The following is a 20849-nucleotide window of genomic DNA, read 5'->3' as shown; positions in this document are numbered from 1 at the left end:
GGTGAATTAAACAGGACATTACTGTTCTGATAGGGAATAGAGACAAGGAACAAATCAGCAAACAAGTATATATTATTAAAACACCAGAAAAGTATCTATGAGGAAATATGCAAGATGCAAAGAAAAGAGAATAATTTGGGGAAGGGATTGCTTATGTGGAATTTGTTAGGGAAGCCTTCTCTGAGGTGGTGACATTTAATCAGAGACCTGAATGGAAAGATCAAGGCAGGAAAAGAGGAAGGGGTGGCTCCTACCAAAAGAATTGCAAGTGTGGAATTCTAAAAGGCAGAAAAGCCATTAATATTTTCAAGCAATATTGCTGAAAAGACATTTGAGGATGGTTGTTCATCTGCTGGAATTGAATCATGTCTCCCACAAAAGGTATGTGCAGGTTCCAGCCCCTGGTTCTTTGGATGTGTGCTGGTTTGAAAATGTAAGGTACCCCACACGAGCCATGTTTTATTCCTGGATTGATCTTGTGGCAGCAGCTGTTTCTTTTAATCCTGATTCAAAAATGTATGTTGGAAGCTGTTGATTAGACTGTCTCCAGGCAGATATGGTGCTCCCAATTGTGGATGTGACCCTTTGATTAGATGGAGATGTGACTCCACCCATTCCAGGTGAGCCTTGATTAGTTTACTGGAATCCTTTAAAAGAAGAAACATTTTGGAGAGAGTCAGAAATGACAACATTGACAGTAACTTCAGAGCAGAGTGGACACAGATGCCAACACTTGGAGAACAGAGATACTGATGTTTGGAGCCCAGCAGATGTCACTGTGAAAGCTTAAGCAAGCCAGACCCTGGAGGGAGCCAAGGGAAGCCAAGAGATGAAAGGCAGTCCAGGAGAAGCAAAGTGAGGAATCCCCACAGCAAAAGAGGCTGAAAACAATGGAGCCCAGGAGCAAGGGCCCAGCAGATGCCAACCACGTGACTATCCAGCTGACAGAGGTGCTCCAGACCCATCAGCCTTCCTTGAATTAAGATGTGTTTCCCTGGATGCCTTAGTTTGGACGATTTTATAGGCTTAGAACTGTAAACTTGTAACTTATTAAATTCCCCTTTTTAAAAGCTGTTCCAGTTCTGGTATATCACATTCCAGCAGCTTGCAAACTAACACAGGAAGTGAACATGTTTGTAAATAGTACCACTGAAGATGTTACTAGTTCAAGCGTGCCCAAAATGAATGAGGGTGGACCTTCATCCAGTATGGCTGAAGTTCTTATAAGCAAAGGAAATCAGGCAAGGGGAGAAAGACACCAGAAGAAGCCGGAAATCAATGGGACCTAGAGGAGAAAGGAGAAGTCATCACCATGGATATTGTCATATGACAGAAAAGCTAAAGTCCAAGTATTTCTGGCAGGCAGACTCAGAATGTCTCAAACTTCAGGGAGAAGGAATTGCCTTACTGATGCTTTGGTTTTGGACTTCTCTTCGCCTCAAAACCACGAGTCACTAAATTCTTCATTGTTTAAGCCAGCCCATTGTATAGTATTTGTTTTAGCAGCTAGGAAGTAAAATACCATCCAAGAACTGTTTATTTTCAGTCTGCGACAAAAAGAATACAGAATTGAGAATAATTGCTTAGATGCTATGGTAGCAATTTGACAGAATAATTTTATGTCTGCCAAATGTAATAATTTAAAATGGGTTCTACTTTGTACATCTCTTATTTTTATTTCATTTGTCTAGTAATTCATTTTTATTGTATTTTACAAATGTATAGATCTTTGTTGGACAAACTTGGTATTGGAAATGTTGGCAGCGTCTAAAACATGCAGAACTTTGCAGGTTCTGGTAAAAAAAAAAGTACCTGTGATTACACAGAGAGCCAGAGAGTGCACGAAGACAAAAATAACTTCAAGTCTTTTACTTCCTTGTCTGCATATTCAATAAGGAAACCCAGATAGCTCCAATTTATGGTCCAGAAAGCCACTAGTCTTTTTTTTTCTTATATGGGTAGGCATCAGGAATCAAACCCGGGTCCTTTGGCATGGCAGGCAAGAACTCTGCCTGTTGAGCCACCGTGGCCCACTCGCCAGTAACCTTTAAAATAGCTTCCATCTGTCTACTTTGTAACATTCCCATCTCAACAGCAAGTTAGTGTTCATAGGAAACAAAGCTTATTTATAAATAATAAGATGCAGTAATTAAAATTCTTGAATGTGTTCCTTTACTTGTAGACTTAGATAAATTTCCAAGCAATTATTTCTTGGCATCACCTACATCCTTTTAAAGGGAGTCATAGTATCTTTATATTATATTGGCCCAAGAATGTCCATTTCCTTATCTTTGTTAATGAAATTTTACACTGGGAGAATTCTATGTTTGTTCATACTTATGTTATTTATCTTCTTAACATCTGTGAGGATGAAAGTATAAATGTTAAAAGCTAATTTCTTGATGTTCCTTTTCTCCAGAGCCATAGAGGAGCCACAGACAACCCTAAAAGTTATTCCCTGATCTACTTGAATCTGAAGGAGGAAAAATAACCATTTTCCATGGGGCCTAAAAGCAAAAGAAGTACAAGTAGAAGGCCTACGAATTCGAAGACTTTCTCCTGCCATCTAATCACTCAGTGTTTGCCTGAGTTCCAAGAAGAAGTCGTTTTACCTCACAGGTCTGTTGTAGGACTTGATTCTGTAAAGTAACGCAGTGTTGAAAAGACAGTGGACATGGAATCAGGAGCTCTGAGTTAGCAAGCTGACTGTGGTTCTTACTGATGGCAACCATAGTCTGGTCTTTGTACCGCACTGAATATCCACCACATCCTCGGCCAGAAAATGAAGGTAGACCAGATAATTTGACATTCAACTCTAAAACCTGATGTCATTCCACACACAACAAGGGACCAAAGGGGATAGAAGTGAAAAGGAGAGAGAGGAAAGAATATGAGAAGGTGAAAGACCAAAGAACTCTTCCATGACTACTTTGTACCTTTTTGTTGATGATGCGTCTCTTCTTCCTTTGTTAGTCTTAGGCTGTTAGGCTTTCCCATCCCTCAGTTTCTGGTCCACTTAACTATTAAGCTCTTTTAATAGAATCCCCTGTTCTATCTATTGCTGCGAGATTTACCACGGCAAAAATAGGATTGAATTTATTGTGAAATAAAATTGGCAATCTTCACATAACTTACATACTTTTACAGCAGAAAAAAGTATCTTACACAGGAATTCACGTTTTCTAAAAAGGCATGCTTGTCCATTTGTCTCATAATAAGACTCAGCCCTATTTTTAATCATTCTCAATTCAGCCTTGTATGGTGAAAATATATTTATGAAAACAGACATTGAAGAGATTTCCTATATAGCAGTCAGCTAACTTATATAGTTTATCAGTCCCAGCTCATTTTTCCAAACATTAACTTCTCATAATAGGAGAGTAAGGAAGTTTGGACATACAAATTCCTGTGTTCTAAAGATAGCATTCTAACTAGTAGAAAGATTTTAAACTCTTACAAAATCATAAGACCAAATTAGTGTTTTTTTTCAGAATCTTTTGCTTTCTCTGTCTCTATCCAGTGACCTAGGAACTAGAATTTAAGTTGTTTTTACTGTTGAGTTGGGTATTTATATATTTAGCAAGTTATTTAATTCTTGAATATTTCTTATATTTGTATTAAAATACTTAATGATTAAAAATATAAATCCTAAATATTTGGTTTCTAATATTCTTGGGGGAATGTGGAAATGAATGATAATCCTTGTATTTTCCCTCTGTGTGTGAAGCTCTTCCTTCTCCTCTATCTCCCAGCCCTAAAAAATGTAGTTGACATTTCTAAGAGTTCAACTGGAAAATAAGATTAAAATGCACAAAAGACCTCTGTGTAGATGGGTTGTAAACAGAGATTATGACTTATGCATATGAGAGGAAATAGCAGAAGTTGATGAATAGTCCAGGGAAAGATTTGAGTCAAAGGTACTGATGTTTTCATATTCACTGTGATGTTATAGAGTAAGAATCAAACATATGGCTTAACCAGAAGTTGAAAACTCACTGAGAATAAAGCACTTGAGCTAATGATTTCTCCCATGAAATGCTTAGTTTCCAAAAAGACAAGAGCTGTTTCAGCAATCTTTTTTTTTTTTCTTTTTTTGGATGTCCACAATAGGGTTCTGATAACAAAAGTCACCTAACACATCATGTGCTCAATATTGCTGATGAACAGCTATCTGGTCATATTTATCCAAACTATATAAAGTTTAGAACCACATGAAAATATATATAGATCTCATGATGATTTGCCCAAAATGCTTTCCCATGTATTTCCTAAGAATTACAACAACCACAATACCATTGTCACACTCCATACTCGGCTCTCCCCAGTTGTCCTATTAATATCCTCTAGAGGTTTTTTCCAAATCTAAGATCCAATGATGGGTCATGTGCTGCTTTTATCTGTCATGCCCTTTTAGTTTCCTTTAAGCAAGAACAGTAAGTTCTCCTTTTTTTTTTAATGATACTGACATTTTTTGAGAGTTGAAGCCTTGCTTATCTCCATGTGATTAAATTTGGTTTAAATATTCTTGGCAGTAATACCGTAGAGACGATGATGCATCCTATCATGAGGCACAGATGTCAGTATGTCCTGCTATTAGTAACCTTGAGTTTGCTCACTTAGGGTTGAGGTAAATACTCCAGATCTCTCCCCTTAATAATGCACTTTTCCCCTTTTATTAAAATGAGTGATCTGAGCAGTGATACCTTGAGTGGTATAGTATCTTATTTTCCAATAAACCTAGTTTTAGCATCTGCTGTGTATCTGTGTATCTGTTGATTGAATCTATTGCTACACTGGTGTTGATGAGTAACGATTTTTCTAACTCTATTATTTCTTTTTCATCTATTGGCAGGCATTATTTTGTAAAGAAGAGCTTTCCCTATACTCTTATTTTTAGAATGAAACTGTGAGCTCAAGGATTCTTTTTTTTTCTTTTCTTTTTCTGTTCTACGTATTACCATCCTTTATTTTCATTATTCATTGTGGTATTCAAACTGTCACTGATTTGGCTAATGGGAATGCCTTCAAGTTGGCCCTGTGCCTTTTGTTTGATACTTCCTTATTTTTGTTCTTTTGATTTTACTGTGAGATACCAATCTTTTGCAAACTGATTACCTCACAGTTTTGAATTTAGTAGGAATTACCACCCTGCTTTTGGTTTTGCTGTATTTCTGATATCGCAGCTGAAAGTTGGCACTAAATTAGGCAGGACAACTTAAAGCAGTATTTCTCAAACATTGTGGTCTCAGGACCCCTTTTTATCCACTTAAAAAATCACTGAGGACCCCCAAAAGAGCTTTTTTATATGATGAATTCTATTTGTTGATATTTACCATATTTGAAATGAAAACTGAGAACTTTTAAAAAGCAAACATGATTCCATTAGCAGTCAAAGTAATATCAACATCACACATCATGTGATGCGTCTGAAAAACTCCATAGCACACTTGTGAGATAGCAAGTATGAAAAAGGAAAATAACATTTTGCTGCTATTATGACAATAACTTTGGCTTTATGGACCCCTTGAAAGATTCTCAGAGACAATACTGAAGGTCGCTGACTTAAAGCTTAGGCAAGAATGAGATCACCTTATGAGAAGATTTCACGAGTCTATCTCAAAAGAGCTCCTTACCAGATGCTCTCTTCATGATGCCTAAGCAACCCACCACTCACTCATAACTTTAATTTAGGCCATTACCTTTCTGGGAGTTGCCTGTCAAAGTGCAGAGAGCCCAGAGAACCCTACAACTAATCTTTATTTATCATTAATGATTCCATTTAAATTGGCTTATTAAATGGCTTGCTAGTTTCCTATCAGGATATTGAGAGAGTTGGATGCAGGAGAGGTAAGTTTTGACATGGAGTATTTGGAAGGATCACAGGGAAACTAAGAGAGCAGGAGGAAGGATGAGTTAGAGCGTGTAGCTCAGTCTGGATTGGCCAACCAGTGTGTTACACAACAGTCTTGCTTTCTTTCTTCCTCATGACTCCTGCCCTTCTTACCTCTGGGAGGGGCTCATAAACTACCCCCCACCCCAGTCATCCTGAACTCTCAGTTAGCCAGTGTTTTTTTTTTGTTTTTTGTTTTTTTTTTGATTTTTGTATTTCTGAATTGGCAAGCAATGGCTTGGACTTTGAAGTAAGGCTGGGAAACTTGTAAACTTTTGAGTCACTTAGACTAATTTGATCACAAAGTTCTCTTAGTCAAAAGTTAGAAAAATTCCAGGGTTTGATAGACCTGCACAAAGACAAGAAGCAATAGAAGCCCTTTGTACTTAAATAAAACTAAAACTTATGATGAGAATTTTTTATTAAGGGGAATAGAAATTCATTGATCATTAACTAGAAAACAGGTTATAAGTCTTGATTCAAAAAGACTGCAAATTCCGTATTGCTATTAGGAATCTCAGGAATCATAAGGTTTGGGTTAAAACAATTTTTTTATCTGAATTTCTTCTATGGTTTTCCTAGCTTACCTCGAAAGGGATTTAATTTTATTTTTTTAAATAAAGCTTCATAAATTATTTCCTCACAATTATAATATTTTGTTTAATATTTTTTTGTATTTTATCTCAAGATATTCCAGATTTGATCTCAGCCTCTCTCCATAGTTGTTCAGGCTAATTTATTTGCATAAGATTACACAGAGCTGTGATTCAGTTCTGAGTAAGCTGACTCCAGAGCCAACTTTTGCACACAGACATCATTTCATCTGAGCTTTATAACAGTCTTGTGAGGTGAGGAAAGTATGTAAGTCCATATAAATGTGAAAAATGGGGCTTCAAACTTTTCAGGGACTTTTTTTTTTTTTGCATGGACGGGCATTGGGAATCGAACACAGGTCTCTGGCATGGTAGGCAAGAACTCTGCCTGCTAAGCCACCATGGCCCACCCTTCAGTGATTTTTGAATCCAGCTCCTACTTAGGTTCCCAATCCTACCGCCTGATTCAAACCATCATTATCTTTCTCCTAGATTATTATCATAACTTTTTATTTGATTTCCCTGCTTCTGCTTTCTCCCCATCTCAGTCTGTTTTTATCTCAACGTTTTTAAAGTATGTCAAATTAAATCATGTCATTCTTCACAAAATTTCCAGTGTTTCCTATCTTGGAAAGTCAAAGTATTCATGGGAGACAAGAGGTCCCTACACTACTGGGCTCTCTGGTACCCTCTGAAATAATCTCCTACCGTTTCCCTGCTGATCATGCTCTACCAGCCACATTAGCCTTTTGCTATTTTGATGCCTGACATACTTCCATCTCAAGGTCTTATCAATTAGTCTTTTCTCTGTCTGGAATGTTTTTCCTAAAATAGCCAATAGCCAAATTGCCCTCTCCCCTAACAAACACGCCACAGTTCCAGCTCCATATCTCTCCATTGAAAGAACTTGCCCAAACTTGAGAGGCCAGAGAACTGGCCACATACTTTGATAATTTTTAACTGAACCATATTAGCATAAGTGCTGGGACACTAGCTCTTGTGGCTTGAATTGTGTTCCCCAGGAAGATATGTTCAATTCTTAATCCCTAGTTGGGTGAATGTGACCCTATTTGGAAATAGGAACTTTAAAGATTTGTTAAGATGAGGCCAAAACAGATTAAGGTCGTCAATAATTCAATATGGATGGCATCTTTACAAGAAGACTGAGCATGCACAAAATTGGTCATAGCTGTTTACATCGTATGACCAATATCTTGCCCCTTAGAGTCTTCAGAGGGAGCACAGCCCTCCATATGCCATGAGTTCAGACTTCTGGCCTCCAGAACTGTGAGAGATTAAGTTTCTGCTGTTTTAACCACGTCGTTCATAGTAATTTATTACCCCAGCCCTAGGAAACTCATACAAAGGTCCAGAGGCCAGAACTAGATCCAAATGGATGAAAATGAAAGGATAAACTTTCTAATTATTGCATTTTCTCAAGAGCATGAAGAGCTGAGTTAGGAAATAGTTGGCTGCAGTGGGAAAAGTGGTTCAGTGGTTGAATGGTCAGGAGGGAAAGAGTTCATTGTCAGGAAAGAAAGGAGTCTTAAGAGACATTAAAAAGTCTTCTAAAGGAGTCTTATTTACTGAAAGCAGTCTTTTAAGACTCTTCAGCTTTGATTTTCTAAGATTTGCATATTTCTGGCTATAGTTTTCTGGAATCATTTCTTAAAAATTCCCAGATTTTACTCACAGCATTGTCTGTTATCTCTGGTTGGATTAAAAATAAGAGTTTGGTCAAAACAGGAAAATTAGTTTCCAGGGCAGGAAAGAGTCAGTGTTAGCTAAGCCTGGGAAATAGATCAGGAATGCCGGGCAGAGCTTCCTATCCGTGCAGCCATCTCCCTGAAGTTGATTCATCTAGTGCTTTCTAAACTTGTAGAGGAACAGGCTTTCCTACAGGTAAATAAAGAAATGGCCTTTTAATTTTTTAAAAAATATTTTTCTTGTAAACCACAAACAAATATACAAATATTCTTGACATATAAACATTCTATGCACGGCGTGCAAGCAATGGCTCACAATATCATCACATAGTTGTGTATTCATCACCATGATCATTTTTTTGAACATTTGCATCTCTCCAGCAAAAGAAAGAAAAAAGGAAAAAAGGAAAAACTCATACATGCCATACCCATTTCCCCACCCTCTCACTGACCACTAGTATTTCAATCTACTCAATTCATTTTAACCTTTGTTTCCCCTATTATTTGTTTATTTTTTATCCATATTTTTTACTCATCTGTCTATACCATAGATAAAAGGAGCATCAGACACAAGGTTTTCACAATCACACAGTCACATTGCAAAAACTGTATCATTATACAATCATCTTCAAGAAACATGGCTACTGGAACACAGTTCTACAGTTTCAGGTACTTCCCTGAATACTCCATAGGCTAAAAAGAGAATATCTATATATTTGTTAGCTGTTTATAATTAAAGAGGGGATATCTATATATGCATAAGAATAACCTCCAGGATAACCTCTTGACTCTGTTTGAAATCTCTCAGCCACTGACTCTTTACTTTGTCTCAGAAATGGCCTTTTTAATATTATTATAGTTCTGTTCTTTGAGCCAAAAAATCCTGCCTCGGGAAATGAAACTCACATAAATAATAATGTATTATTATAAAGCTAAATAATTTTCCTTCCCTTTGAGAGAATAGAAAATGAGCATGTTGAATCCAGTTAGACTATCTGCTTAGACATCTATGAGGACGTCCCAGGTAGGAGTTCTTAACCTGGGCTTCAGGAGTGTATGAGGGAATAACTTTAGAAATTGTAACACATTTTTGCTTTCTGGAAGGAATCCAGTGACATTCATCCATGTCAATAAACTCAATGGATATTGCTTGCCTTTTCTTAGGATATCTCACACCAGACTCTTTTTTGAAACCAGCTCTGCTATTATTGTCTGTGGTACCATGTATTCTGGATTTTTTCATTTTTTCCTCCCAGCCCATCCTCTTATGCCCAATCTTTACAATTTGCAGTTCTTTAAAATTTGAATGCAGATTCACTTTATTTGCTTACTTTATGCAGCTTCCCTTTGTGATCTCATCCATGCCATGGTTTCATTTATGATCTACATACTCAAAGCTCCAACATTGTTCCTTCTAATCCGGATCTTTCCTCTGAACTCCAGACATGTATATCCAACTGCCCAGTGAACATTTCTACTCACACAGGTAATTCAAACCAAGCAGGTCCAAATCTGAATTCCCGATCTTTCACAGTCCTTTATCTAATCCTTCTCCAGTTTTTCCCTATCACAGTGAATGATATTATCATCCATCTAAGCATACACACCAGAAACCTAGCAGGCATGTTTAACATTTCTTCCCCCCTATCCTCATATTCAATGATTTTCCTTTCTTGCCGTTTCCTCTTTTTCCTCCCCGGTTTGACAAGGTTCCCTGGAAGGAAGGGCGGTGGCAAGGCCTTCAACGCCCCAAAAGAGGACGAGGCATAAAATGGTGTAATAGAAAAATACTGGGATTAATGACACTAATTGTGTGTTTCTTGTTGCTGGTTGTGCTCCAAGCATTATATCAAAACGAACCAGAAAGCAAAAGAATTGGAAAAAATGATACAAATTGTACAAATTGCAAAACTTTATTAATGACTGTTTGGGAAAAATTAGGTTGGGATACCCCCATTAAGCAAGTCATGCTGCAGATGCAGCAGGCAGAAGTGCTTTTAGAACAAGTCACAGAAAAGTGCCCCATAGAGAGTAAACAATTACAATTAAAAAACCTTGCATTGAGCCATCCTAGAAACTTACTTTCCACCACGCAAGGACCATCTAATGTGAAATATAAAACTGGAGACAAATGGTGGGAACCCCCTAAAGGAGCTAATGTCAATGGGAAAAGATTCCCTGACCCTCCATTACCATACACAGGAGTTTACAATGAAGATAGCCATAGAATTGTAAATGTCAACGGTAGGCACGTTAGATTTAACTCTTTATCATTTATAGAAAAACTTAGAAGAGCAAGCCCCCCTTGGTGTCTTTTTGGGGCCTAAAACAAAACGAGATCTTTTACAACAGTTAGTAAAATCACAGTTAAAATGGAGTTTAACATGCTGCCCCTGGTTCAGGAAACCTGTCCAAAAGCTTCAAGAGGAAATAAAGGAATAAGAAAAACTGATACCTATCACCACCCAATCTCCCCCACCTCGGCACCGGTCCATTGCTATGAAACAATAAAAAATCTAAATAAACAAGCTAACCTTTTAATCAAAACAAGCTAACCTTTAACCAGATTAAAATAGGTCTTAACATATAGCCTCACCTGTAGAATAATAGGAACAGAAAGTCTAAACTCAGAAAACTGCAAACACAATGTCTGCGGCTTAAGCCAATATCTTGCTGCTATTGAAATCTTGTGTAAATGTTCCTAAGAAAATCAGAACGTGTACTTTCGCTTTGCTTCCCTGAACCTGTAACTTTACCTAAAATATAAGCCATGACACAACCATGATCCTGTGATACCTGTTTTCTTGCCAAGAATAAGGGTATAAAATCAGTTAAGCAAAAATAAATCTAAGCAACTCTTCTCAGAAAAAAATTCTCTAAGCTGTCTCTTGGTGTTCTTCTCGCGCCGACGACCCTCCACACCTTCAAGCCCGTTCCCTCTGCTGCGGCTGGACCGCGGCACTTTCTTATTTCATGGCCTTTCCACATGCTTTACAACCTACCTGGAAAGTTGTCCCCACCTCAGCCTCACGACTCCATTTGACTGGCTAAGTGTTACTGATTCTTCAACTCTCAGCTAATAAAATTTCCTAAAAGAAGCCTTCCAGAACTGCCCCCACCAGACCATTCAAATATTCACACACTCTCATCCTGCCCTGTATGTTCTCTCCTAGAACCAGTGTGTTAATAAAAATGAATAATTAATTATGTAATTTTCAATTTAATGTCTGACTCCCCTTCTAGAATATAAACTCCATGAGGATAATGAGATTGTCTGTCTGGTTCAGTGTTGTGTCTCCAGCACTGAGAATTGTGCCTTGCTCTGAATAAGTCCTCGATAAATGTTTGCTATGTATATGATTCAATGCCTGCATCCGAGGAAAGGATCCACAGCTTTCATTAGAATATCAAATAAGTTTGTGGTCTTCTAAAAATTAATAAACATTGCCTGTAAGTGATGAGACAAACTACTGACTGGCATATCTCAGGCGAGGAGGTCCAAGGTTTAGGGAAGTCAGGTCTGAGTCGAGCTCTCATCTGACAACCTGAGTGTCCTACATGCAATATACAAATATATAAAATTTTGCCAAAGCTTTGGAAGGATGACGTGGTCACAGAGAGCAAACTTCCATTACTTCCTTCCTCTTAGGTGCAAAAACATGGCAGAAATATCCTGATCTCGATTCCTTCTGAAGTTGCCATCATCAGGAAAGGATTGTAAAATTAAATTTTAGAAGATACCTGTGGAGATTTGGAGCTATGCACCCCAGGAAAACATATCCATAAACTTAATGCGTTCCTGCGGGTGTGAACCCATTGTAAGTAGGACCTTTTGGTAAGGTTACTTCAGTTAAGGTGTGGCTCTCCTCAGTTAGGATGGGTCTTAATCCTTTACACGGAGAATGAAATTTGGACAGGAAAAGAGAAAGTCATAGAGGGTGCAGTCAGAAGCTGAACATCAACAGAACTAGGAAGAGAAGGGAGAGGCCAGAATAGATGTCCTGTGCATTGCTACATGACAGAGGAGCGGCACCAGGGACCAACCGCAGCATGTTCCAGAGCCTTTGCTTTGGGGAAGAAGGCATTGTCTTGAGGAAGCCCTGATTTGAACCTCTCCTCAAAACTGTGAGCCATTAAATTCCTATTGTTTAAGCCAACCCATTGCATGGTATTTGCTTGAACAACCAAGGAAACTAAAACCACACCAAAAAAATATAGCACTTTTTTTTTGAGGGGTGGAGAATGTATTTAGTACCTACAGTGAGCCAGATATGTGCTATGAGCTCATTATTCACACTTTACTGGTGAGGAAACTGGAGTTCAAAATGTGATTAAATATAGTTCTTGACCTTTATAATTTGCCTTTGATATAAGCCATACTTTTAGTTTTCAGTATGTCCATTCTTAAAAATATTTTACAATGTGTTGGCAAAATGTTTAGCTATAACTAAGAGACCCCTACCTTAGCAGACTGCTCCAGGGATGGACACCTTTACTTGGGTTCCACTGAGGCCAAAGGCCATTATTCCTCAACTTAAGCAATTTTTCTGCTTCCTAATTTTTTTTTTACCTTTTTTTTCTCCTCTCTTTTTTTACCTCCAGACCCCACCTTGTACCTTAGGTCTCTCAGATTTTGCTCCAGTGTTCCCTAAGGGCACTTCTAAGTAAGTATCTTAGAAATTACACAATCAAAAAAATTCTTAGACATATATTAGTCTGCTAGATTTTTTCGATTGTGTTTAAAAAATTAAGAGAATTTCCTACCAGGAAGACAAAAAACACCAAGTTTTGAAATCTGGGAGATGTGAGATAGAATCTCAATTGTATCAATTATTAGTTGATTAACTTTGAAAACAGCTCTCAGCTCTTTTTCAGTCTTGGATTCCTTAACTTGGAAAAAAAAAAAAAGATGTTGTCCTTCTTGCTCTAGCCTAATAAAGTAGATGTAATTGAGTTGAGAGGTACAAGGAGGTATGAAGGTGGGGAAGCAAAAATGTAAGGCAGACTTGTTTTTGCATAATTTTTAATACAAAAATACATTTAAAAATCAACTGCTGCTTTTACAGATGTTTAAAAGAAACAACATAGAAGACAAACTATTTTAATTGAAGCACTTTGGAAATTTTATCCATTAAATTTGCAGTCACTATTTAAATACTTAAGACAATCTGACCTACTAAATTTATTAGTTTAGGTTTTAAGATGTTGAAATGTTTAAGAGAATTGTATGCAAATGTGTAAATTTTAGTGTTAGCTTTATTAGAGTTGTTTCTGTGCTAAGGAAGTGTTTGTTTATGAGGTTTGTATGCCTGCTTTCTTAAGTGCTTGAGTTTCTTAAGGAAATCCATTATCTGAAATCAATGCTCTAGATGGAAATGTTTATGAGACTATAATTACCTGAGTCTTTAGAATGTGTTTAAATATTTAAGAATATTAAAATTATTGGAATTATACATATATTTGTTGCAATGTATACTTTTGAAATATAAAATAATATAAATGTATATATGGCATTTAAAGGTCTAAGCATATTTTGTTTGTGAAATGTATACGCTAAGCAAATAGCAATTAAACAAGGACAAATTTTTCTTAGTTTCAACTTAAAAATTCTTAGACGTATATTAGTCTGCAAGATTTTTTCGATTGTGTTTAAAAGATTAAGAAAACAAGATTTTCGATTTATAACTCGGCTGAATGGCGATGGCAACATAGGCTCCTCTAAGACTTGTTTTCTTCATACAAAAGCCCCTATGAAACTTTAAAAAGTCCAAGTGATGTCAGCCTGGGACAGATTCAAAAAATCTTTCTGATGAAAGTGATGCTGAGGGTGAAAATTAAGAATCTGAAAAAGTTGGCCAGTACAGGGAGGGGGCATTCCGGGCAGTGGAAAATCTGACTAGAAAAGATGGATAATTACATGTAGAGGGCTGGAAGAACTTCAGTCTTTCTGGAACATAAAGGATATTACAGGAATCCCTAGGGAGGTGGAGGCCAATATTCCTAAATTGGAAAACTATGCGAATGGCAGCTGAAAAAAGCACAAATCTCCACAACGCTTTCTACTTACTTCCAAAATATTCACATACTCAATATGATTAAAAAGATGAATCTAATTGGCTCTGACCCAGAACTCTTTTCAGTAGGGAAAAGTGCCACTTGGGAAACAAAGAAGGCATGCTGTGCTTCCTTCAGCAGAGCCTAGTGCCAGCTCTGCAGCTTAGGGAACAGGCTGTGTTCTCTTCCTCTCCCTCCCCCTCTCTTTTTCTCTCTCTTTTTAATCTAATTTGTTCATTTCCTGACAGACACTGGCACAGTGTCCCTCCATACTCAGCCTTCCAGCAGAGGGGCCTCCATTTGAGGTGAAGTCAACAAACGGGCATGAATGAGAAAAAGCGGAAAACATATCAGGGGTAAACATATTTGGATGGAATGAAATGCAAATCTGGTTCCTCCGCCCTGCTGCAGGTCCTCTGAGGCTCCCGGCTGCCAGCATCTGCTCCTCATGCACAAGAACGTAATCCCAACTCAGGACCTTCACATTTGCTGCTTCCTCTCCCTCGAATATGAGCCTCTGTCTTCCCTTCACTCCTGTACCCCCAGTGCCCCAAGCAATGCCCACACTCAGACAACACTGTGGGCCCATGAATGGAGTAAGGAGGTGCAAGAACACTCCTGCATTCTCTGCTTCAGTTCACCCACAGGGCAAAAAGGATGCTTCTGGGAACACCACCATCCTTGCCTACTGCCTTCCATGCAGGAGAAAGCCCTGATGGCCCCTTCGGTGTTCAAGAGAGAGGAACAACAATCCTCTGGGAAAGGCTTCCTAAGGAATGTCTTTTAAAGGCACACATGGATTCTGAGCACTTAGTCTTCATTTCCCACGTTAGGTAGCTTAGGTCCTGCCCAACGCTACAGAATATCCCCACAGAATAAGAGACCCAGAATAAAGGAATGCCAGCTGAGAGGCGGGCAGGGCACTGGAATGGCATGCAAGAGCCTTGGATTGAGTTTCTCTCTTCGCCTTACTAGCTCTGTGACCTTGATAACTCACTGATCCCTGTACTTCTGCTTCCTTATACGTAAAGTAAGATCCTCCTTATACATAAATTGAACTAAAAATAATACTTGGCTCATAAGGTTGCTATGAAGAAACAAAGATGGTGTTTGCAGATTTACCAAAGTTCCTTAAGAGGTGTGTGCTATATATATATTAATTGTATTGCAGTTTTTGACGCTGTCATTATTATCTGTAAAATGAAGGCACGTATATTGGTGGGGTTCACACTGTGTTTTCAGATTGTAAAATTTCTTAGAGGCACGTAGCAGTTCTGCAAATGTTTAGTTCTATTTTTAAAAAATACATTTTAAGCTTTTACAAAGTGAAACAGAAAATAACACCCTCAAATAAGTTTACATACTAAATTTCAACTAAATGCAGACAATCAAGGCACTAATTTTTCTTTCAGAGTGACTTCTGGGTAGACTTGAGTTTCATAAGAATAAAGGAAAGGAATGAGAACAAAGCTTGTTTCAGCTTTGTTGCAGTGCGACTTGCAATCTCAGATGCCAACAGGAGTCAGGGGTGGTAAATTAGCATAAATGTTTTAGCAAGAATAGGATTTGTGTCAAACTTGAACCCACGCTCTAGGTAATAGGAAACAGAATGGCAAGGAAGGCAGGGAACTGACTCTGTAGCACTGGGATATTAGTTAGCAGTTGAGGAAAATGAATATTTTTAGGTATAAGCCTTGGTGGGACTGCTCAAATGTTGCCAAAATTTCTCTGACTGAGCTAAGGGTAAATTTTCCCCCAAATTTCTAATGGAGTAGCTGATTTGACTTGAAGCTCTTGGGACTCTTACCCCCTTTATCCTATTTGGAATTGAGATTCCCAAGTGAAGAGTAAAGAAATGGGGAAAAGGGAGTAACCCCAGACTTTATAAAAGGGTCTCTACTTAGGGCACCTCCATAAAGTTCCTCATGTTCTGTCTTTGTAAACAGACACTCCTAGATTAGTCCTTGCCCTTCTCCTTACCTTGGACCTGGTTTCTTGGTCTGGGATCTGGTTTTTCCCCCAACTCACCTCTTCCCCTTTGAACCAGATTCTTCATTTGGACTCCTAGACTGCGAACTCCACTTTTCTCCCATGATTCTGCCTTATGATTCCCCTTTGCCCTACAATCCATTATTTTGCGAAGCCCCATGTCACTATAAAGTTCAGTCCCAACTTCCAGAACCTCAGCCAAGAGCAAAGCACATTTGTCAAGGAAGGGAGTTTCTTCTAATGTTGCACGAAAACAAGGGAACTGAGAGAAAAGGTCACCCATGAGTTACAATATGCATGGGTGAGTGAAACTGGAGCCTTTGTCACTTTGGCAAAGATGTTAACCAGTGGGACTAAGTATTGCAGCAGTTAGACTCACCAGCTCTCCAGAGAGGTCACAGCAAGGTTCCTGTGCAGGAATGGTTTAATCCATTCCCATGCAGGGATGGTTTAATTGTACTTGATCTTCTCTATTGAATGAGGCTGTAATGAAGTGGGGGGTGAGAGGCAGCTTCTCTCCAGAGAAAGATGATTGAACACCTGTCCTGGTGAATGTAAATCACTCTACACTTGACAGGAGAATGGGGAGGAAATGGAGAAAGGAGACCTCTTGATGCCTTAAGAGGAGGGAAACTGAGAAGTAAACAAAAAACAAAACAAAAAATAAAATAACTTAGAAAACATGCACATTGTTGTCTTTTCATTGATGTAGCGTCCTGGGGAAATAAGTCTACAGATGTTTCCTCAACAGTACACACTAAACAAAGCAGAGAAATGCAGCTATGCTGAACTTGAAGCCAAAAGACCTAGGTTCTCGTTCTGGCACCACCGTAACTGTGCCATCTCCCATAAGTTAGTTACCGCCCTAAACCTTGGCTTCCTCATTTTAAAAATAGAGATAATATTAAAATATTCATCCCACAAGGTTGTTGTGAGAAATACAAGAGGTAATGTATGTAAAAAAACTTTCAAAGCTTTCAATTTGGTACTTTTAATAAGGTACTAAAATACCTTATTAATTTGAAGTTACATTATGGGTTTGTAATTCTTTAGCCCTTATGGGCCTCCTACTAAGTGTTTCTGATTTAAATGATACAGGTTAGAAAAAGTTAGGAGTTTTAATCCAAAAAGTCTGGGTGTCAAAAGAGACATTGAGCAGGACAGAAATGAGCAGTGTAATAGCACGATGGGGTTTGGAATCATTAAGATCTCACTTCAAATCCAAGTTCTGTAACGTACATACCTGGTGATCATAGGCACATGATTCTACTCCTCATGGCCCAGGAATAAACATAATGTGAATTTTCATTGCACTGTTTTCAGGATTAAATGTGAAAACATAGCAGGGCATACTGTTGATTTCTTTCCCTTCCTTCCTTCTACTGCTTGGCATGCCTTCCCAGTCTCCCAAGCTTATTAAAATCTGAGAAAGGAAATTCACCTCCCAGGATCCAAGCAAGGGGCACTGTCTTGGGAGCAACCTGGAATGAGGTGGAGAATAAATATTTCTTTCATGCCACACAATACTGGACTCTATTCAACCTGTGCACCTCTAATTATGTATCATTTGTACCCTCATAAACCTATGATCTGTATGGTAAAGAAGTTTTGTGTGATGCAAGATTGATTTAAGAGCATGTTGCTGTCCTTATGAAGAGGTATGCAGGGCCATGTGAAATTGTGTCTTTAGCTATTACTGTGACTTTAAAGATGCATATTTTCCTGTGCCAGCACCCTTGAAGATGTACTTCTTCAACTCGTGGCTTACATTTTTAGGAATTTATTACCAGATCAACTAGTTGTCTTATTTCTGTATGTGTATGGTAATGGAGTCTTGTTTATGCACCTATAGTATAAATACTTAAGTTTCCGTCAATGGTATAGTGAATCCAGAAATTTAAATAAAGTATTTTGAGAGTATTTTTAAAATGGTTATTAATTATGAAGCTAGAAGTCCTATGGAAAGGGTGTAAGAGAATGAGTTGCTTTGACTTGCCAAAGGGCACATCACCTCAAGTTCCTTGGTTTTTGAAAATTGAGTGTTGCTGGGTAGGGGTAAACAAATTTGCATGGAAATTATGTCTAAAGAACTCCTAAAATGGAAGGGATTTGAAACTGGGCTCTTCGGTAGTATAAATTCGGAAAACACCTCTGGTAGATGGAGAGAGGAAAGAGGTTGCTGATTGATATCAGCCAGACCCAGGGATGCTAAGGACACATCCTCCAAAAAAGAAATGCATCATGAAAGGGTGAGGCTGCTCTAGTGCTCAATGCTAGAGCCAATATTATCTTGTCTGGCTCCAGTGAAATCTCTACTGACTCAGTGGAAGTAATGGCTGTGAGGGAAGTGTAGGGAAATAAAGAATTATAACATGGGAATCCCCGGCCTATTTTGCCATGCACCCATCATCATCACTGAGTCTAATTCTCTCAGGGCAGGGTGAGGTATTTTCACTTCTTTACACATGTACATCTTGAAGAACCACGACAGGACAAACAAGGAAGGTACCTGTCTGGCTTCCTGGGCCTATAAGGTAGTATCCCCCACTTTGCCCTCAAGAAAAGTCTTGGCATCAGGTCTGACCCTTTGTACATGAATGGAAACAAAGTGTTTGAGGAGCAGTTGTTATAGCACATCCCAGTGGTCTTTAAAGCTGGAAAGGCTTTGCTAAAGTTCTCACAGTGAGCACTAGTGCCAGGAAGAAAGTAGGAGCCATCCAGAGTTTTCCCTGTACCTCCCAAGGTCTTTGCATAGCAACAGGGACAGCATTGGGGAGGGGAGAATCTCCTTGGAAAATGGACTTCAGTTTAGACCATAAGGCCAGTCCAGAATAATGAGTTTGTGGAGGCAGTTTTGGAGCACCCCAACCTCAAGGTGATGATGTGTCTGAGACTCAGTTCCATTAGTGTGGTGAATCTGTGTAAACCTTGTGGACGTTTTGGGTTATGGTGAAGAAAGTGACTAAAAGGAGAGAATGCCTCTTAGCATCATGAAGGGCTGTTCAAATATGGATGCTATTGTTTTGAATAATAAGATAATATGACTTTATCTGTTATATTTGAAGTGGGTTCAATTGTTTATCTTACTAAGCATGGCAAGATGCATATCTTCTTTGGGGTGGAATTTTAAATGCTGAAATTTTGTATTTTTTTAAGTTCATTCCCCCCCTCATTGGCTTGTTTCAAAATTTCTGTCTTTGGCATTTTCAGTGTGAAAATAATATGCCTAAGTCGTTTTATGTTTCATTTATTTACATTTTTTCCCTTTAAAAACCAAAGACTCCCTTACCACCATCCTCTTGTGAACTCTGATCTGCTTTCTAGTTCTGCAATTTTGCTATTGCTACTAATCTCTTATAAATGATATCATACAATATTTGTCCCTATGTACCTTACTTACATAATGTTCTCACATTTCTTCCCTGTTGCAGCCTGTCTCATATCATTGTTCTTTCTTATGGATGAATAATATTTCATTTAGTGTGTATACCATCTTTTGCTTACCTATTCATTTTTGATGAACTTTTGTTTCCAGCACTTGCCTATTTGTGTACAAGTACTTGTGACTCTGTTTTCACTCTCTTTTAGTGTCATATGGTTACCTTCAACATGTCTTTATTTCTTTATGCCACTTTGATCCATTGTCTAGTGTCCTTCCTTTCAGTGTTAAGAATTTTCTTTAGCATTGCTTGTAGGGCAAGTCTAGAGGTGGTGAACTCCCTCTGCTTTTGTTTATTTGCAATGTCTTAATTTCTCCCTCATTTATGAAAGACAATCTGGACATAAATTTCTTGGTTGGCAATTCTTTTCTTTCATCATTTTAAACATTTTGCCCCATTGCTTTCTTGCTTCCATGGTTTCTGATGAGAAGTTGAACTTAATCTTATTGAGACTCCCTTGTATATAACACATTGCTTTTTTCTTGCAACTTTCAAAACTCTCTCCTCATTCTTGTCATTTGACAATTTAATATGTGTCTGGGCATGGTTCTCTTCTAGTTTATCCTTTTTGGGGGGTTTCATGGGCTTTTTGAACTTTGAATTCATGTCTTTCATTAAATTTGGGAAATTTTCTGCCATTATTTCTTTGAATATTCCTTCTGCCCTTTTCTCTCTTTCTTCTCCTCCTGGGACTCCCATAATGCATATATGTGTATGCTTACTGGTTCCACAGATGTCTCTGTTCACTTTTTTTCATTATTTTCTCTTTTTGCTCCTCAGCCAGAATCATTTCAATTGTTTTGTCTTTTAGTTCAGATTTTTTCTTTTGCCAGCCTCAATCATCTATCAAAATCTTCTAGGAAATTTTTCATTTCAGTTATTGTGATCTTCAACTCCAATATTTCTGTTTGGTTCCTTTTTGAAATTTCTAACTATTTAAATTCTCATTTTGTTTGCACATTATTTTTCTGATATCCTTTAGTTCTTTCTTTGTGTTTTTTTTTTTTATCTAATTGAGAATGCTGATGATCATTTTTTAAAGCCTTTGTCCAGTGTGTCCAAAGTCAAGTCTTCTTTGTTGATATTTTCTGAATTTTTATCCTTTCCTTTGCATGGGCCATCATTTCCTTTCTCCCTATAGGTAAAATACTGCCAGCTGTGAAGTACAGCAGATCCT

The 20849-nt window shown here is 38.1% G+C and overlaps 1 protein-coding gene across 5 annotated transcripts in view; it reads left to right on the top strand.

The window, feature by feature from the left end:
- Window positions 1-17091, top strand: part of LOC143648410 (OX-2 membrane glycoprotein-like) — a 48818-nt gene extending 31727 nt beyond the window's left edge. For 2 of the 5 annotated variants that reach the window (XM_077118398.1, XM_077118402.1), the window contains 4 exons: window positions 2420-9675; window positions 11839-12007; window positions 12792-12853; window positions 14655-17091. In XM_077118398.1, coding sequence (XP_076974513.1) covers window positions 2420-2427 — 8 coding nt within the window. In that variant the 3' untranslated portion in view covers window positions 2428-9675; window positions 11839-12007; window positions 12792-12853; window positions 14655-17091. The remainder of the gene's footprint in view (window positions 1-2419; window positions 9676-11838; window positions 12008-12791; window positions 12854-14654) is intronic. The other 3 variants (XM_077118400.1, XM_077118399.1, XM_077118401.1) reach the window with 3 other exon arrangements.
- The last annotated feature ends 3758 nt before the right edge of the window (window positions 17092-20849 follow it).

The sequence above is a fragment of the Tamandua tetradactyla genome, chromosome 10 (genome assembly GCF_023851605.1).
Source record: "Tamandua tetradactyla isolate mTamTet1 chromosome 10, mTamTet1.pri, whole genome shotgun sequence".
Classification (NCBI taxonomy): domain Eukaryota; kingdom Metazoa; phylum Chordata; class Mammalia; order Pilosa; family Myrmecophagidae; genus Tamandua; species Tamandua tetradactyla.
The sequence above is the reverse complement of the archived record's forward strand: the minus strand, read 5'-3'. Positions and strand labels throughout refer to the sequence as shown.